This window comes from Aptenodytes forsteri, unplaced genomic scaffold (assembly GCF_000699145.1).
Source record: "Aptenodytes forsteri isolate BGI_AS27 unplaced genomic scaffold, ASM69914v1 Scaffold14, whole genome shotgun sequence".
NCBI lineage: Eukaryota > Metazoa > Chordata > Aves > Sphenisciformes > Spheniscidae > Aptenodytes > Aptenodytes forsteri.
Genome location: NW_008794457.1, coordinates 1,728,834 through 1,745,140, shown reverse-complemented (window position 1 = coordinate 1,745,140; position 16,307 = coordinate 1,728,834). Strand labels below are relative to the sequence as shown.

The 16,307-nt window shown below is 40.5% G+C and overlaps 1 protein-coding gene across 4 annotated transcripts in view; it reads left to right on the top strand.

Annotated features, from left to right (window-relative positions):
- Positions 1-761: 761 nt before the first annotated feature.
- CNOT1 (CCR4-NOT transcription complex subunit 1) overlaps positions 762-16,307 on the top strand; it is a 63,706-nt gene continuing 48,160 nt past the window's right edge. For all 4 annotated transcript variants that reach the window (XM_009290784.2, XM_009290783.2, XM_019474996.1 and 1 more), the window contains exons 1-11: positions 762-1,047; positions 7,284-7,391; positions 8,099-8,197; positions 8,744-8,812; positions 8,912-8,966; positions 9,405-9,608; positions 11,041-11,209; positions 13,532-13,658; positions 13,959-14,069; positions 15,256-15,426; positions 15,989-16,116. In XM_009290784.2, coding sequence (XP_009289059.1) covers positions 946-1,047; positions 7,284-7,391; positions 8,099-8,197; positions 8,744-8,812; positions 8,912-8,966; positions 9,405-9,608; positions 11,041-11,209; positions 13,532-13,658; positions 13,959-14,069; positions 15,256-15,426; positions 15,989-16,116 — 1,343 coding nt within the window. In that variant the 5' untranslated portion in view covers positions 762-945. The remainder of the gene's footprint in view (positions 1,048-7,283; positions 7,392-8,098; positions 8,198-8,743; positions 8,813-8,911; positions 8,967-9,404; positions 9,609-11,040; positions 11,210-13,531; positions 13,659-13,958; positions 14,070-15,255; positions 15,427-15,988; positions 16,117-16,307) is intronic.

Here is a 16,307-nt window from a genome sequence, read left to right as displayed (position 1 = left end):
TTTATTGCAGTTCTTTGTGTGTGTTGCTCATTCACAATTGCTTGTTTTGGTGTATACGGTTGAATGCAGTACTACTTTGATGGTAGTGAGGCAAAATATTGCAGAGATGGTTAAAAAGGACATTTTTTTTTTCTATAAACTTGTGATTGATGCTTTGAATAATTCTGACCTCTGTTGCTGTGTGGTATCTAATTCATTATGCATCTTGTTTTCTTCTTTCTCACAGTGCTGAAAGGGTAGTCATTCTTCTGAGCTGTTTGCTAGCTCTTTCAGACTGGCAAAATGCAGAAATGAATAAATGTGGTCGGGTAGTGTGAAAACAACTAAGCTTTTGTTGTGAAGACTTAATAGTACTTCTTTTCCCTTGTGGACATAGTTATGTCAAATGGTTTATGTAAGTTAAGCTATCAAACATGTCTGTATTATCAATTTCTTTGTTAAACCTTATTTTTCTTGTTTGCCAAGCTAGCTTGTAAGCAAAAATATAAAAAAAAAAGCTCTGAGGCATAATGCTGAATTCTTCTAGGATTTATCTTTCTACCCTGTAATATTCTGGTGGAAGTAGAAAATACAGAGGAACCACTAACTGCTTTTAACACCATATAAACAGCTTAAAGATTTCTTTTTTAATTAAAAAAAAAAAACAAAAACAACCCAACCTAAAAAACTTATTTTAAATTGACTGGTTCCATGACAAGATAACAGCAGTGCCTAGAACGTAGCTGTGAAGTTGCTACAGAACTTAAATCTAATGCAATATTGTCTTTCAGGTGCCATGTTTCAGAACAGAGGAAGACAACTGAGAAAGAAGAGCTGAAGAAAGTAACACAGAACCAGATACAGGCTAATTGGGGGAAAAAAAATTAACCTGTCTCTGAGGTGACTAAAGGGGAATAATGGTGATTTTGCGCCGGGCTCGGCCGCCTGCTTCCGCCCCAACCAGCAATGAATCTTGACTCGCTCTCGCTGGCCTTGTCTCAAATCAGCTACCTGGTGGACAATTTAACCAAGAAAAACTACCGAGCCAGCCAGCAGGAAATACAGCATGTAAGTAAACTAATGATGTTACAAAAGAAATTCTGGATAGAAAAAACGGGAGTGTCGAACGGAGTTTCTCTTCTGTTTGAATTGTACTCTGCAGTGCTCTCGTGTGCATTACTGCATACTGTTTTCTGCGGTGTTGAGAATCGCAGCTCGTATCTCTGATACTCCTGTTGGTTTCATCTGTCAGGTCATGGGATATGGCGGCTCAGAGCTGAGACCAGTATTAACTTTGTAGTTGAATATTGGGATTAACTGCTGCTCCTAGAGTGTGGTATGCAAAGCTTTCCTAACTCCTTCAGGTTAAATCTTTCAGCTTTTAGACATTCCGTAGGACATTGTTAGTTGGGAGAGGGAGGAGAACATATACATTTACTGTTCAGAGTTGTTGCGCTGAAAGCATGAGTACATGCTTACTTATATCTGAATGCTTTCACTTACCTTGGATGGAAGTTTTTTTGCTCCTCTTTCGATGAAGTACGGCTTGGTGGTGAAGCCAGGCTGACTTTCTTGGCCCTGGGTTTTCAGAAGGCAGGCAGAGTAACTGTAGATTGAAACCCAAGTATCTAAGACCTGGGCAAGAATTCTGGTTTAACTGACCATTTTAAAAATAGCTCTGACTAGCAGGATGGACTGAAAGGCATTATCTGCAGAGGAGTACTTAGGAGGAAGTGAATGTTACTGAGCCAGTTTTAGAAACTGGTTTAGTTCAGTTCCCAGCAGACAGCTGGGCCAGTTAATTTTTTTTTTCTTACACTAGTGCAGTCCTGCAGTGATTTCAATCAGATTAGGAGGCCAGAGGGCTTAAGCACAGTGACTTTCTGGTAACAGCTGACTTCTTTAAAAGTGCATTCATTACTTATCTTGAGGTGAGAGGGGGTGACTTCAGCAGTATTCACTGCTTAAAATGATCTCGTAAGCTGTGGAGATGGAATACATCTCTTGTAACTTTTGTAAAGTTTCCATGTTTTTGCAAGTTGAGGACTTGCAGGGGGCTCATCTGAGATCATGCTGTCCTTCCATCAGTATTGGTTTTAACAGATGATTTTTGCAGCAAGGTGTGACTGAGGCATGACTTGCAGATCTGTCATGAACACTTACGTAAAGGATAATAAACATTTCTTTGATTTGGGAGAAGATATGGCTGATCTGCCATTCAGATGGAATATAGATCTCTAAAATGGGGACAGATAGTTCCTTATCCTTCACGGCAGGCCTCTTAGACTCACTGTGTTGAGAGACTGGAAACCGGTCTGTGGAAATGGCTGGTTTGTGTATGTTTGGTTATAAGACAGATCTAGGATTTCAAGACTAAATTCCTAAAATCTCCATGATCCCCTGTCTTTTATATTTTTTTTAAACTTCCTGGTATTACTTTACTTTTGTGGTTGCTAGTACAATTTTTCCTTAGATAGTTGAAGAGATTATATGTGTATGCTCTAACTCTTTGTCTCACAGTACACTGCTTGGTCTAAGTTTTTGGCATAATGCACTCAATTTTACAAAGCTTATATCTAAGCATACAGAGTATGTGGAAAACCATACTTGGAGTTGTTCTTGTCACAACTGACCAAAATAACTCTTGCATGTAAATATGTCAGTCACAAGCATAACAGTGGCAAAGCGTGAGGAACTAATTTCTGCTTAAACATGCTTTCAGTAGTCATTTAACATAGGTGATGCTTCAAGACTGCTTTAAAAACCAGAATGTATGTATGTTAAAAAAAAAAAACTTTTATGCATTTGTCAGAGAGACAAATTCTAAAGAATGGCTTCCTCTGAAATGAGTTTTTGTGGTCTCCTTTTCCTGAATTAGTGGTAAAGAGAGCCTGGTTGGAGAGGAGGGAAGGGCTTTGCGGACAGGTTCATCTAGGAAAGCAAAACTTTCTGGATCTAGGAAAGCAGAGTTACTTTTGGTCTAACCCTGTGTTTGCCTAAGCAAAATCCAACTTATCTCTGTATGATAAATCCAAATATGGGTGGGTCAAACTTTATCCCAAACTGAATCACAGACTGGTTGAGGGTGGAAGGGACCCCTGGAGGTCATCTGGTCCAACCTCCTGCTCAAACGGGGTCACCTAGAGCTGGTTACCCAGGAATATGTCAGACAGCTTAATGCTTTCACTTACCTTGGATGGAAGTTTTTTTGCTCCTCTTTCGATGAAGTACGGCTTGGTGGTGAAGCCAGGCTGACTTTCTTGGCCCTGGGTTTTCAGAAGGCAGGCAGAGTAACTGTAGATTGAAACCCAAGTATCTAAGACCTGGGCAAGAATTCTGGTTTAACTGACCATTTTAAAAATAGCTCTGACTAGCAGGATGGACTGAAAGGCATTATCTGCAGAGGAGTACTTAGGAGGAAGTGAATGTTACTGAGCCAGTTTTAGAAACTGGTTTAGTTCAGTTCCCAGCAGACAGCTGGGCCAGTTAATTTTTTTTTTCTTACACTAGTGCAGTCCTGCAGTGATTTCAATCAGATTAGGAGGCCAGAGGGCTTAAGCACAGTGACTTTCTGGTAACAGCTGACTTCTTTAAAAGTGCATTCATTACTTATCTTGAGGTGAGAGGGGGTGACTTCAGCAGTATTCACTGCTTAAAATGATCTCGTAAGCTGTGGAGATGGAATACATCTCTTGTAACTTTTGTAAAGTTTCCATGTTTTTGCAAGTTGAGGACTTGCAGGGGGCTCATCTGAGATCATGCTGTCCTTCCATCAGTATTGGTTTTAACAGATGATTTTTGCAGCAAGGTGTGACTGAGGCATGACTTGCAGATCTGTCATGAACACTTACGTAAAGGATAATAAACATTTCTTTGATTTGGGAGAAGATATGGCTGATCTGCCATTCAGATGGAATATAGATCTCTAAAATGGGGACAGATAGTTCCTTATCCTTCACGGCAGGCCTCTTAGACTCACTGTGTTGAGAGACTGGAAACCGGTCTGTGGAAATGGCTGGTTTGTGTATGTTTGGTTATAAGACAGATCTAGGATTTCAAGACTAAATTCCTAAAATCTCCATGATCCCCTGTCTTTTATATTTTTTTTAAACTTCCTGGTATTACTTTACTTTTGTGGTTGCTAGTACAATTTTTCCTTAGATAGTTGAAGAGATTATATGTGTATGCTCTAACTCTTTGTCTCACAGTACACTGCTTGGTCTAAGTTTTTGGCATAATGCACTCAATTTTACAAAGCTTATATCTAAGCATACAGAGTATGTGGAAAACCATACTTGGAGTTGTTCTTGTCACAACTGACCAAAATAACTCTTGCATGTAAATATGTCAGTCACAAGCATAACAGTGGCAAAGCGTGAGGAACTAATTTCTGCTTAAACATGCTTTCAGTAGTCATTTAACATAGGTGATGCTTCAAGACTGCTTTAAAAACCAGAATGTATGTATGTTAAAAAAAAAAAACTTTTATGCATTTGTCAGAGAGACAAATTCTAAAGAATGGCTTCCTCTGAAATGAGTTTTTGTGGTCTCCTTTTCCTGAATTAGTGGTAAAGAGAGCCTGGTTGGAGAGGAGGGAAGGGCTTTGCGGACAGGTTCATCTAGGAAAGCAAAACTTTCTGGATCTAGGAAAGCAGAGTTACTTTTGGTCTAACCCTGTGTTTGCCTAAGCAAAATCCAACTTATCTCTGTATGATAAATCCAAATATGGGTGGGTCAAACTTTATCCCAAACTGAATCACAGACTGGTTGAGGTTGGAAGGGACCCCTGGAGGTCCTCTGGTCCAACCTCCTGCTCAAACGGGGTCACCTAGAGCTGGTTACCCAGGAATATGTCCACAGCTTTTGAGTACCTCCATGGATGGAGACTCCACAGCCTCTCTGGGCAGCCTGTGCCAGTGCTTGGTCACCCTCGTGGTAAAAAGAAGTCAGTCTTTACAGATTATTTTATGATTGGGTACACTGTCTTGTAAATGTATATGAAGGCTGCCAATACAAAGGTTTCTTTCAGCGCTTTCTACAGGAAAACTAGCAATTCTCATTCCCTGTTTCCAAGAAAAGCTTTGCAGCCTGTGCCAGTGCTTGGTCACCCTCGTGGTAAAAAGAAGTCAGTCTTTACAGATTATTTTATGATTGGGTACACTGTCTTGTAAATGTATATGAAGGCTGCCAATACAAAGGTTTCTTTCAGCGCTTTCTACAGGAAAACTAGCAATTCTCATTCCCTGTTTCCAAGAAAAGCTTTTATGGGAATGTAGTTAAGAGTTGAAAGATGCTGCACTGAACTTCTAGCCTTTTCTTCCCCTCCTCCCCATATGTTAAATTTTCAAATTATTAACCTTGTGTTGTTACCTTTATGCAAGGCAGCAATCTAATTCTGATGCAGAGAGGTTGTGTTGATGGCTTTAGTATGTACAGTTTTCTGTATCCATCTGCTTTGATGAATTCATCTTGGTCATGGCACCAGGTAGCTCCCTAGGAGTTTGATCCAGCTTCGTGCCAGTCTTGTTACCACATCTAAATCTACGTATTTAATTGGGATTGCCTGAGTTGCCTGTTTTCTGAAGCCTGAGCTAACTAGTAGAACTTGCTGTCAACTCAGTTTTGCTGCCTTTTGCACCAATCTGAGCGTCTTGCTACCTAATCTTGGGGGATGGCTGCCTTCGAAGACAACAGCATTCAGTCAACATAACTGAAGTGGGCTATTTACTCTGGACTGACATCTCATGAGCATGTCTATTCTAGCCTCTGGTCAAGAAGCAGAGCTATATCCAACTCGGATGTTTCTTTCCAGCAGAACAAAACTTGGCAGCCACTGGAATAAGCAGGCTGTGAGGGAAAGGCAAGCATAGTGTCAGATAGTGGTAGAAAAATTGAGGTGAGAACAATCAGAAACAGCAGAGCCAGAGTGGGGACAGCCTAAAGCAATGCTGTTTGTCTTTTTGCACAAAGAAACTACGGGCAAACAAGGATATTCATGACATGGTGAAAGAGTGGGCTTGGTGGAGGCAGTCAGAGCATAGGCAGAGCTGCTGGTTTGTACTGGCACATGTTGTGTCTGTCCTGCAGCTAGAAAGTGGGAAGGCTGGATTTGATGTTAGCTGCTACTATTTGGACAAAAGAAGCAAGCTACTGGTGATTAAGTGACTTGAAATTTCTGCCAGTATGAATTTTATTAAAAACAAGTAATGCTGTCCAGTTAGATGAGGTTTGAAGAAATGAATGAACACTGAAACAACCTGAAGGTACTTCAAACAACAAGCTGATGAGCTGGTCTATAGCCAGGAGTTAAACTTAAGTCAAATGATGGGGGATGCTAACAAAAATGTTAGTGTTAAGATTTAGTAATGAGTGATAGGGGTTGCAAATTAACAAATGAGGTATGAGGAGGTATTTAAGACGAGTAGATGAGGCACTTAGGGACATGGTTTAGTGGGCATGGTGGTGTTGGGTCGATGGTTGGACTCGATCTTAGAGGTCTTTTCCAACCTCAATGATTCTATGAAATGCAGATCACCTATTTATGACTGAGGTATAGAATTCAGTTGAATGAGCTCTAATGATGGGGGAAAGACTTGGTAAAAGGTCTCAGCTGCAGGTGTTCAGCATGTGGTATTTGATTTTTAAAGCTTGCTAATGAGCAAGTTCAAGATGAATGTTTTTCTTTAGATGGCAGGAAATGCTTCCTGGATAGTATTCCCTTATGTCTTAAAAGACTTTGGAGTAATGGCGGCCAAGTCAGTCATGACCAGGAGACAATGTAGAAGCTGCCTGCAAGATCAGTGAAGACGCTGTGTGGTGGCTTATCTCTGGGATAAATTCCTGCTACATAGGCATAGCACAGAGGTGCATGCTGTCCCAAGGCCGTACTCTTGTAAGAGTTAGGCACTGTAGCTGTAGGAAGAAATGGGGAAAAATGAGGCCATGACACTGTGTGGATTCTGGGCTGCTTTGGTGGCAGAGAAGCTTGAAATCATCCTCTAGGTGACTTGAAAACCCCTTTTTACTTAGCTTTTTAAGAATACTACCCATGAAATGCATGACTTCTGTGTCAATGACTTGTGTCTAGATTCTTTCTTTCTCTCTTAGTTTATACTTTTCATTTGCAAATAGGGTTAATGACTTGGTTTCTAGGTTACTGATTAAAAAGGAACATCCTTAGCAGTTTTATTAAAACTGTAGATGACTTAACTACTAGAAGTACTGCTGTATCTACAGTACTAGACCCAGATCTTGCTCTGTAATGACTGTTTGCTACCAAGTTGTTTTTGGATTTTTTTTTCCAGATTGTGAATAGGCACGGTCCCGAGGCAGACAGGCATTTACTACGCTGTCTATTCTCGCACGTGGATTTCAGTGGCGATGGTAAAAGCAGTGGCAAAGATTTCCATCAGGTAAAGTTTGCACTGAGGCAGCTGCTTATTAGTTTTGGTTGTTACAAATGTGCAATAGGATTTGATCACAAAGCAATAGGATTTGATTTAAGCACAAAAGCAGGTTAGAGGTAGTAGCTTCAAGCAAACTTCTTTTCTGGTGTATGGCCTTTCAATTGCAAGCACCTCTTGCCAGTCCTCGAGTCAGAAGACAACAAATTGTTGATACCTGACTCCTACAATCCCTTGATCTGGAAAAACTGATAACTGCAATACAATTGCTCTTTCTGCTATGTGCAGTGCTCTATTTTGAAAACCTTTCTTTGCCTTCTAAAACTGTCCAAATCCACTAACTGGCACTTCTGGTGCTGGCTATGTCTGTTCTCAGGAGTCTTTTCATCCTTAAGCAAGGAATCCTTTGCCACAGACTCTTTAGCTCATAAACAGGAATCAGATACTCTTAGGTTGTCTATTGCAGTGTGTGAGAAAATGAAACATTGCACACATGATGGAGAATGTTTGATCACTTTCTCAGTCTTAAAAGAAAAACCAAACTAAACTTGAAGAAAACTTGAATGAAAAGAAACTAGTTAATGAGAATTTGGGCACTTACAAGACTTAAGCACCTTATCTTTGTTTAGTTTTACCGCACACAGTGAACAGTAGTAGTTTTGTTTTATTGTCCTGTTACAAAACAATGAGTGTTGAAGTTATCTTGTTCTTTTCAGACTCAATTTCTGATCCAGGAGTGTGCGTCGCTGATTACAAAACCAAACTTTATCTCGACGCTGTCCTACGCCATTGACAATCCGTTGCACTATCAGAAGGTTTGTATGCTTCTTGAAGGGGATCCCCATGTCGGAAACTGCAGTGAATTGGTTCTGTAGGAAACCAGCTGGTTTTCCCTTGTGTTTTTCCTGGGGTTTTTTATGGCTAAGAGTAGTTGTACTAAAGTCTTCAAAAATTGAGCTTGCCCAGAAGTTGGTGGTTTTTTGGTTAAACTGAGCAAGTTATTCAATCACTCAGAATGACTGCAAACTAATTTTAAAGCTTAATCTAACGTTAGTACTTCATGGTTTGTTTGTGGCAGCCAGAATGGAAAGAAATCATCAGTGCTTCTGTTCCTTTCAATATGAAAGCCATGATAGGGGTTTAATAGTGAAAGAGTGGGATATGTGGAAGAAACTTTTGGTCTAGATGTATCCAAAAATAGTTCCAAAGATGCTTTGTTTAGCCATATAAGCTTTGTGGTAACCTACAGCAGAATAGTTACTAATATTCCAGAACTGCAAGAGGATTCTAGATAGCCTGCCACGTTACAAATGAGACTAATCATATAACAGCTTCCATATAACTCTTCTTACCTCTTTCAGAGTCTAAAGCCTTCACCCCATTTATTTGCCCAATTGAGTAAAGTCATCAAATTAAGTAAAGTACAAGAGGTAGGTGAACATTTATTTTAGAAATATTTTAATGTTTTTTGACTAAGCTTGTTCGAAAGGATGATGTCCCCTTACTATGGTGTTTGTTCTTGTTTGTAGGTGATTTTTGGTCTCGCTTTACTGAACTCTTTCAGCTCAGATCTACGAGGTTTTGGTAAGTGAAGCTTCCAAAGTACTGCAGCAGGGAGACCTTTTTTCTTTTTAAGCAGTGGGCTTTCTAGATGGATAGATGTGTGCCTGCGTGACCTGAGTAATGCAAGACCTTGCAATCAGTAGCGCTATTGAAGTCTAACACCATTTTGAGAGGGGCAATAGATAGCACAGTCATCTTGTCTTATATGAAGTTGGAGGTCCTTTCCATGAATGACTTGCTAGATAATGAATCAAATTGAGGTACTGTGATATCTTACCTTTTAGTTGTTCATTAATATTTGAGTTTTGAGGTATGGATTATGAGACTTCTATTTAAATCTGAACTGTTGTGGTTTGTGGTAAACAAACTCAGATTAAGAGAATGGTACTTAGCTAAAAAGAGTCTTCATATTAAAAAGAAATTTCAGGTTTTGACTGTAGCTTCTTTTGTCTTCAAAAGCTGCCCAGTTTATCAAACAGAAACTCCCAGATCTTTTGCGCTCTTACATTGACGCGGACGTCAGTGGAAATCAAGAAGGTGGCTTCCAAGATATTGCAATAGAGGTCCTGCACCTTCTCCTATCCCATCTCCTTTTTGGGCAGAAGGGAGCCTTTGGGGTAGGACAGGAACAGATTGACGCTTTCCTCAAAACATTACGTAGAGGTAAGTGTGGTGGTGTTCCGGAAGCCTGACTAAATGCAAACTTGGAATGAATTTTCATAACTTACTGTCAGTGCAGACTGCTGCTGAAATGGTGGGGAGCTTGGTGAGGTAGAACTCAGTAAAATTTTCATAACTCTAAACTGACAAAAATACCACTGTTCTGGCATCGGGCCATAATGTACTGTTTATCTTTCAAAGAGCAGTAATGGGGTCTCATGTTTGGGTTTTTTGGAATGTTGTGATAAATAAGCATAAAGCAGGGGGTATTCAAGACTGTTTGCTTGCTTGTGTGGGATTGTGTTTGTGGATTTAACTAAAGCAACTCAGTTTACTGTAGTTGAAAAACTTGAACTCCTTACAGTGTAAGGAACATACGTTACCATTTCAAATAGGTGGATTTTAAGCAGTGGGTTGTTTATATTGGGTGCAGATCTGTGAGGAAGCACTAGCACAGTGAGGGAAGTGGCTTTGAATAAAACTCTAGTTCATTTCCTGGAACCTACCGTAGTCCTTGTGTGGTGGCAGGGGATGTTATCGATAGGCTGTGAACTGGTAGTCTCTTCTGAAACAGTGTTTGCTGTAAATCCATCAGAATAAGGAGGATTTGGACTCCAACTGAATTTAACTCAGCCCACTCCTTAGTTCTGCACAGACCTAGAGGAAGGCACCCTTTATACAAGAGCAAAATATTTGTTCTATTTGTTTAAGTGTAACTTCTTAGTTCATACTTACTTTGATGAAGATAAATGTATTCGCTTCTGCAATTCCTCTCACTTTGCTTTGGGAAATTGGGAACTCTTCTCTGAATGGCCCTGAAGGGTATGGAGGCATTATGCATCATCTTGAAGGTAATGCTGTCTCAGGAAGGCCCGCCCATAAGGTGTCTTTGCTGCTTTCCACTGTGAGCAAAACTCCCACCCGCACATCTGATCCTCTCGTTACTGTGTCTCTCAAACTTTGCTTCCCTGGAAGGAATAACAGAGTATTCTCTCTTTCCATGCCCAAGTGCCTGGTTTAGATTTGCTAGACTTCTTAGACTCGATAGCAGCTCCTTTGTTTCCTAATACTTCCTGATTTGGAGGAGAGGCTTTTGCTCTACTGCTGTATTGTTTCCTGCTCTGTGCTTTTTTTGGATGACTGCTGTTGGTGACAATCTAGTTCTAAACTTACCACCAGCGCAGCTGCTAGCCCTTCGGGCAGCTGCAGTGAACCTGTATGAACCTAGTCTATTCTACATTCTTGTTCTCTAGGAATATCCAAGTGCCAGTAGAGAACTGGGAGGTGGGATGGAGGAATGCTGCACGAGTGGCCTCTTGATTTCTGCAGCTGCAGGGAGACTCTAGCACAGCAGTCAAGTTATTTTGAGTAGTCACTTGCATGCAACTGGTATTCTGGGTTTTTCGACACTTTTTTTTGTTACTCTTGCCTTTAGATTTTCCCCAGGAGCGTTGCCCTGTGGTGCTTGCACCACTTCTATACCCTGAAAAACGGGACATTCTAATGGACAGGATCCTGCCTGATTCTGGAGGGATAGCCAAAACCATGATGGAGAGTTCTCTGGCAGATTTCATGCAAGAAGTTGGCTATGGCTTTTGTACAAGGTTTGTAGGAAAATGTAATTTTCAAGCATCTTGGGTGGTGGTGGTTTTCTCTCTTGTTTCTTGAGGCAAAAGGTAAAGAACACTTAAAGTACTAAAATAACTAGAACCTCATTAAGTATTATGAGGTCACTTGTTTTGATTCCTGTTTTATATTTTGCGTTCTTCTAATATGTATAGCATGTCTGTTGAGACTGTGTAGGATTTTGTGATGGTAAGAAGTGCTAGGTGAAGGTATTCAAATTCCTTGTAAAGATTTTATAAGAATTTGACCATCACACTTTTTTAAGTAAAAACAGAGTGGGTAGGTAGGCATAAATGCCAAATAAGTCCTACTAGATCTTTGGAAGAACTTTGCTCTTGTGACAGACTCCTGTTAGCTCACCGTCCACATGAAATAGATTACAGAAGAACTGAAGGTAATAGTCTCATTTCAAGAGAGTTGACCAGCAGCACCTTTCTGTTGGTATTGGGTTTTGATCAGTGTGGTACACAGTGTGATTGAGATTATTTGTAGCTGTAGAATCTAATTATGATAGTGAATTGCTAGAGTATCTTGACAGCTGCATCAGTCTTTGCCTGCTTGAGGCTTATTTTGTTAAAAATACAGCTGTCTTAAACTCGCCTTGGGTTTGTGTGTATATTTGTGACATACATTGCCCACATATTCAATAGTGTTCCATATTCTCGCTCTCTGCCCCTAGTCAGAAATGTTAGATGGGCAGCTCTGATATTCTCGCTCTCTGCCCCTAGTCAGAAACGTTAGATGGGCAGCTCTGTTGACTTGACTTGCTGGAGCCGTGTGAAAGGGGCTGTCGTCTGTAGAGCTGTGTGGATTTGCAGGAGTGGTGTGAGCAGGGCTAAAGATCTTCGCTTATAGCACCTAGCACAAGCATTGCATTACGTGGGCTATTTGTTTATATACATATGTGAACTGGAATAGTTACTAGAAAGGTGGAAGGAGAAGCTAGACTTTAGTCAGAAGCTGTTTATTGAAGACTTAATTTGAATATATTAAAGGCTTATTTCCGGCTGTATATCTGCTATCTGCACAAATCCAGCTCAATTTTTGAGCGCAGTTTTTAAGGATTTAGGATAGTGCTCTAATACTGATAGTGATAACAGGAGCCTGCAAGTGTGTGGCTGGTTTTGAAGGGGGCCTTAGTCTTAGACCTCAGTATGAACCTAACTATTGAAGACTTAATTTGAATATATTAAAGGCTTATTTCCGGCTGTATATCTGCTATCTGCACAAATCCAGCTCAATTTTTGAGCGCAGTTTTTAAGGATTTAGGATAGTGCTCTAATACTGATAGTGATAACAGGAGCCTGCAAGTGTGTGGCTGGTTTTGAAGGGGGCCTTAGTCTTAGACCTCAGTATGAACCTAACGGTTAAGGAAGGAGCCTGCAAGTGTGTGGCTAAGAAGCATAAGCTAAGAGAAGTAAATGATTCTGTATTTTCAAAGACAGACTATTGACTACTTTGGGGAGGTGATCAGATCTCAAAGATATTAACATAAGTTTCTGTTTAAACAGTGAAGTAAGGAAACACAATGTAAATGTGTTGGAAGATACTGAAAATTACTTCCTTTAACATATGCCTGTTAATAAAACAGTTTTTTGATCTATAGTGATGCCGTATAAATCTTGTTGGCCTAACTACGAAGTGTTCACAAAGTGAAACAAAAACTGCAAAAAAGGCCTTCAGTTCTAAAATTTGAACTTAAGCATCTGCTCATTGCTTGCTCTTTTGGCTCCTTGAAGGTTTTTGCTAGTGACCTCTGATCAGAAACGCCATGGCTTACATCAGGCTAAAAAGCGTACCTTCACATCTTACCTTTTGAACAGTGCATGTCATTTAGAAACGTGCGCTCTCGGAGCCTTTGTTTCACTTTTAGCTAGCAGAAAACTTCAGTCTTTGAAGCTCTGTATCACAGGTCAATGCATGGAAGTGCTTTTAACAGAAAACAGTGCAAAACCTGCCCTGTGCTTTTACTTTGACAGAGTATAGCCTGTGAAACATCTCTCACTGTCACTTAAGCAGACCTAGCTTTGAACTGAATACATGGCACAGTATGTTTCATGGAAATAATTGCACGGACTTTCTACTGAATTTCTCTTCTTGCTTGCCCTGGAATTTTGTTATGTTGGATCATTTGACTAACATAACTGAAGTTGAGTGGTCGTATTTTACAGTCTGCAATTAGTTTCTCCCAACAATCTGTGTGCTGTCCCAATGGTACTCACAGGTCTTATTTTGGTCTGTCTTAACGTTGTGCCACGGTGAAACCTGTATTAAGATCTCTCTGTTTTGTTGCATCTTAGTGTTGAAGAATGTCGCAACATAATCATGCAGTTTGGTGTTCGGGAAGTCACGGCTGCCCAGGTTGCCAGGGTTTTGGGGATGATGGCTCGAACTCATTCGGGGTTGACGGATGGTATTCCATTACAAGTGAGTGGCCTGCTGGGGTGGGGATTATATGTATTTTAACCAGCAGAAAATGAAGAGTTAAAATGCTAGCCTCTAGTAATTTAAGAATTGCTTTTATTATTCAACGCTTATACTTCTAACTGTTCTGCTGTAAATGTCTATAATACATTCCTGAATGAAAGATTCTCAGAAGTGTGAAACAGGTGTCGTTACTGGTCTGACCTTCTGCTTACCTTCATAGTGCAGGGAGTTCTGTAGCTAGTGGCTTTTGAGACTGCTTTATTTTTAACTAGTATCTGATTGAGTGTATTTAACTTGCAGTCTATTTCGGCTCCTGGCAGTGGGATTTGGAGTGATGGGAAAGATAAAAGTGATGGAGCACAAGCCCATACCTGGAATGTGGAGGTCTTAATTGATGTTCTTAAAGAACTGGTAAGTTTTGTGAGCATCTTGGTCTTTTATGTGGAATATCTGAAAGAAGGTCATGTCTCAGTGTGAATATAAAGCTTTTTTAGCTCCTAGCAGCCTGGATGGCTTTGGATCTCACTAATGTAATTGTGCTGCTGTACTTAAATGATTGGTGGTTTTTTTTCTTCGTGAACAAGAATATTTTGAGGAATTGTGGGAGATAAAAGCTGCCTGAATGGCTAACTTGGGTGCAACTTGAGATTTATTCCACACTGCTCCCACGTACTCCAGCATGTGTTCTCTGAGGGTTTTTTGTGTTTGGACTTACTTCTGACAGTGGAAAATTTTGTGCATCAGGCACCTTGTTTTGAAAAGCTTCTCACTGTAGGCATTAATGATGAAAATGAAACAAAATATTTTTGTAGCTACTCATTCCAAAACTCTAAATGCTTCTTGCGTACGATGACGCTTCAGAAATAGGAAAGTTTTTCCACCACATCATAAGCGGCAATTTTTGTAATTCATTCAGTGAAACATGACTACCATTTCCTTTGCCTACCTTATATTGGGTGATTTTTTTTTCTATGTTCCCTCTAATCTATGCAGGAGTCACTGTTTTGTTTTTCTAAACCTTGGAACATACAACTAGCTTTGTCTTTGGTGCTCACCTATCTCTGAAATGAGTGGTCTGCGTTCCGCAATGGCAGTAGTTCCCTCCAAGCTCCCTCATCCTTATGGTTTCACACTATTGCTGAAAATCTAATAGGTGCTTTGCAAGAACTTGCAGTGTACATTCTTCAAGAGGAAGAGCAAGTTCTGCTTGGCAGCGGGTCAGACCCTTCTGCCTTTTATTGGAGGGCATATGGAAGCCTACAAAAGGAATGAGTTAGCATGCTAAGAAAGGCGCTATGTGTTCGGATGTTTTTTGGGTTTTCTTTGAAGACTTGTTAATGAAATGTTTGGAAGGATAGACAGCTACTGCCTGTAGTGCTGGGGGAAGTGCAGTCTCACAGGCTAGTTTCAAACATTAAGTTGCATCAATTCTCACAACTATCTAAATCCTGTTCTTTTTAAAACAAAAACCTTGCTTTCAACTAAGTCAGGTGCATGTTAAGCTGGATAAAATACAGATGAAGAGGGGTTCTTACAAGACAGTACTGAAGGTTGTAATGTTCAAGGCTGACTACTGTCTTGTTTTTCCTGGTTGCAGAACCCTAGCCTGGACTTCAAAGTAGTAACCTATGAATTGGACCATCCGGGATTTCAGATTCGTGACAGCAAGGGCCTGCATATTGTAGTGTTTGGTATCCAGAGAGGGCTGGGCATGGAAGTTTTTCCAGTTAATGCCATATACAGACCTTGGAAGCACGCAGAGGGCCAGGTAGGTTTACCAGCGTTTCTGCTGTATCTGTACAACACTTGCGAAGTTCCTGAATTTCTTGAATGGCGAATGTGGATTGGTAATGTGAATTGTTAGGCAAGCCACATTTGAGAACTTGGCCTGTAAGGCATAGGCCTCAGGCATGTTACTGAAGTACAGTCTGTTAACTGAACAGTGTCTGCATTGTTTGGGAGGAGATGGTCGCTTGCTGTACATGCTGTACATGTGTGACGACGCCTTTGGTTTTAGCAGAGTTCTGATGTGTAATGCAGCTGAGCGTGGAACTATTGCTGCATGGCTGTGCATGTCTGAGGTTTTTACCTGTTTTCACAAAAAGGCTACAGCAAACAAGTACCCCCCGCCCACCTGTATCTGTCACTTTCAGAAATCCTGGGAGGAGATATGTGAGGTTCAGTCTTGTGTAAAACACATTGATAGTAAATCTTGGCTCATCTCTACTGCTTTGTTGATTTGCATTGTTCTCAGAAATGTGGCAGTTGATAAAGTGGAAGGAACCTGAAAGTCTAAATATCTAAACCATTTTTGATGTCTATTATTCCAGCTCTCCTTCATTCAACATTCCCTCATAAACCCTGACATCTTCTGTTTTGCTGACTACCCTTGTCATACTGTTGCCACAGACATCCTGAAAGCACCACCAGAGGATGACAATCGAGAAATTGCTACATGGTAAACCTGCTCTCAATTGCTTTTCATACCTAGAGCTAGAGTAAGATTCCTTGTCTGGTCAAATGTGGCTTTATCTTCATGCAACCAGATTTATTTGTAGCCGTGTGTACATCCCAATAGATCAGCCATTAGTATTTGTTCCATGTTTGATTGGTGAAAGTTCTCATGTTGTCAGAACTTCTACGTACTTC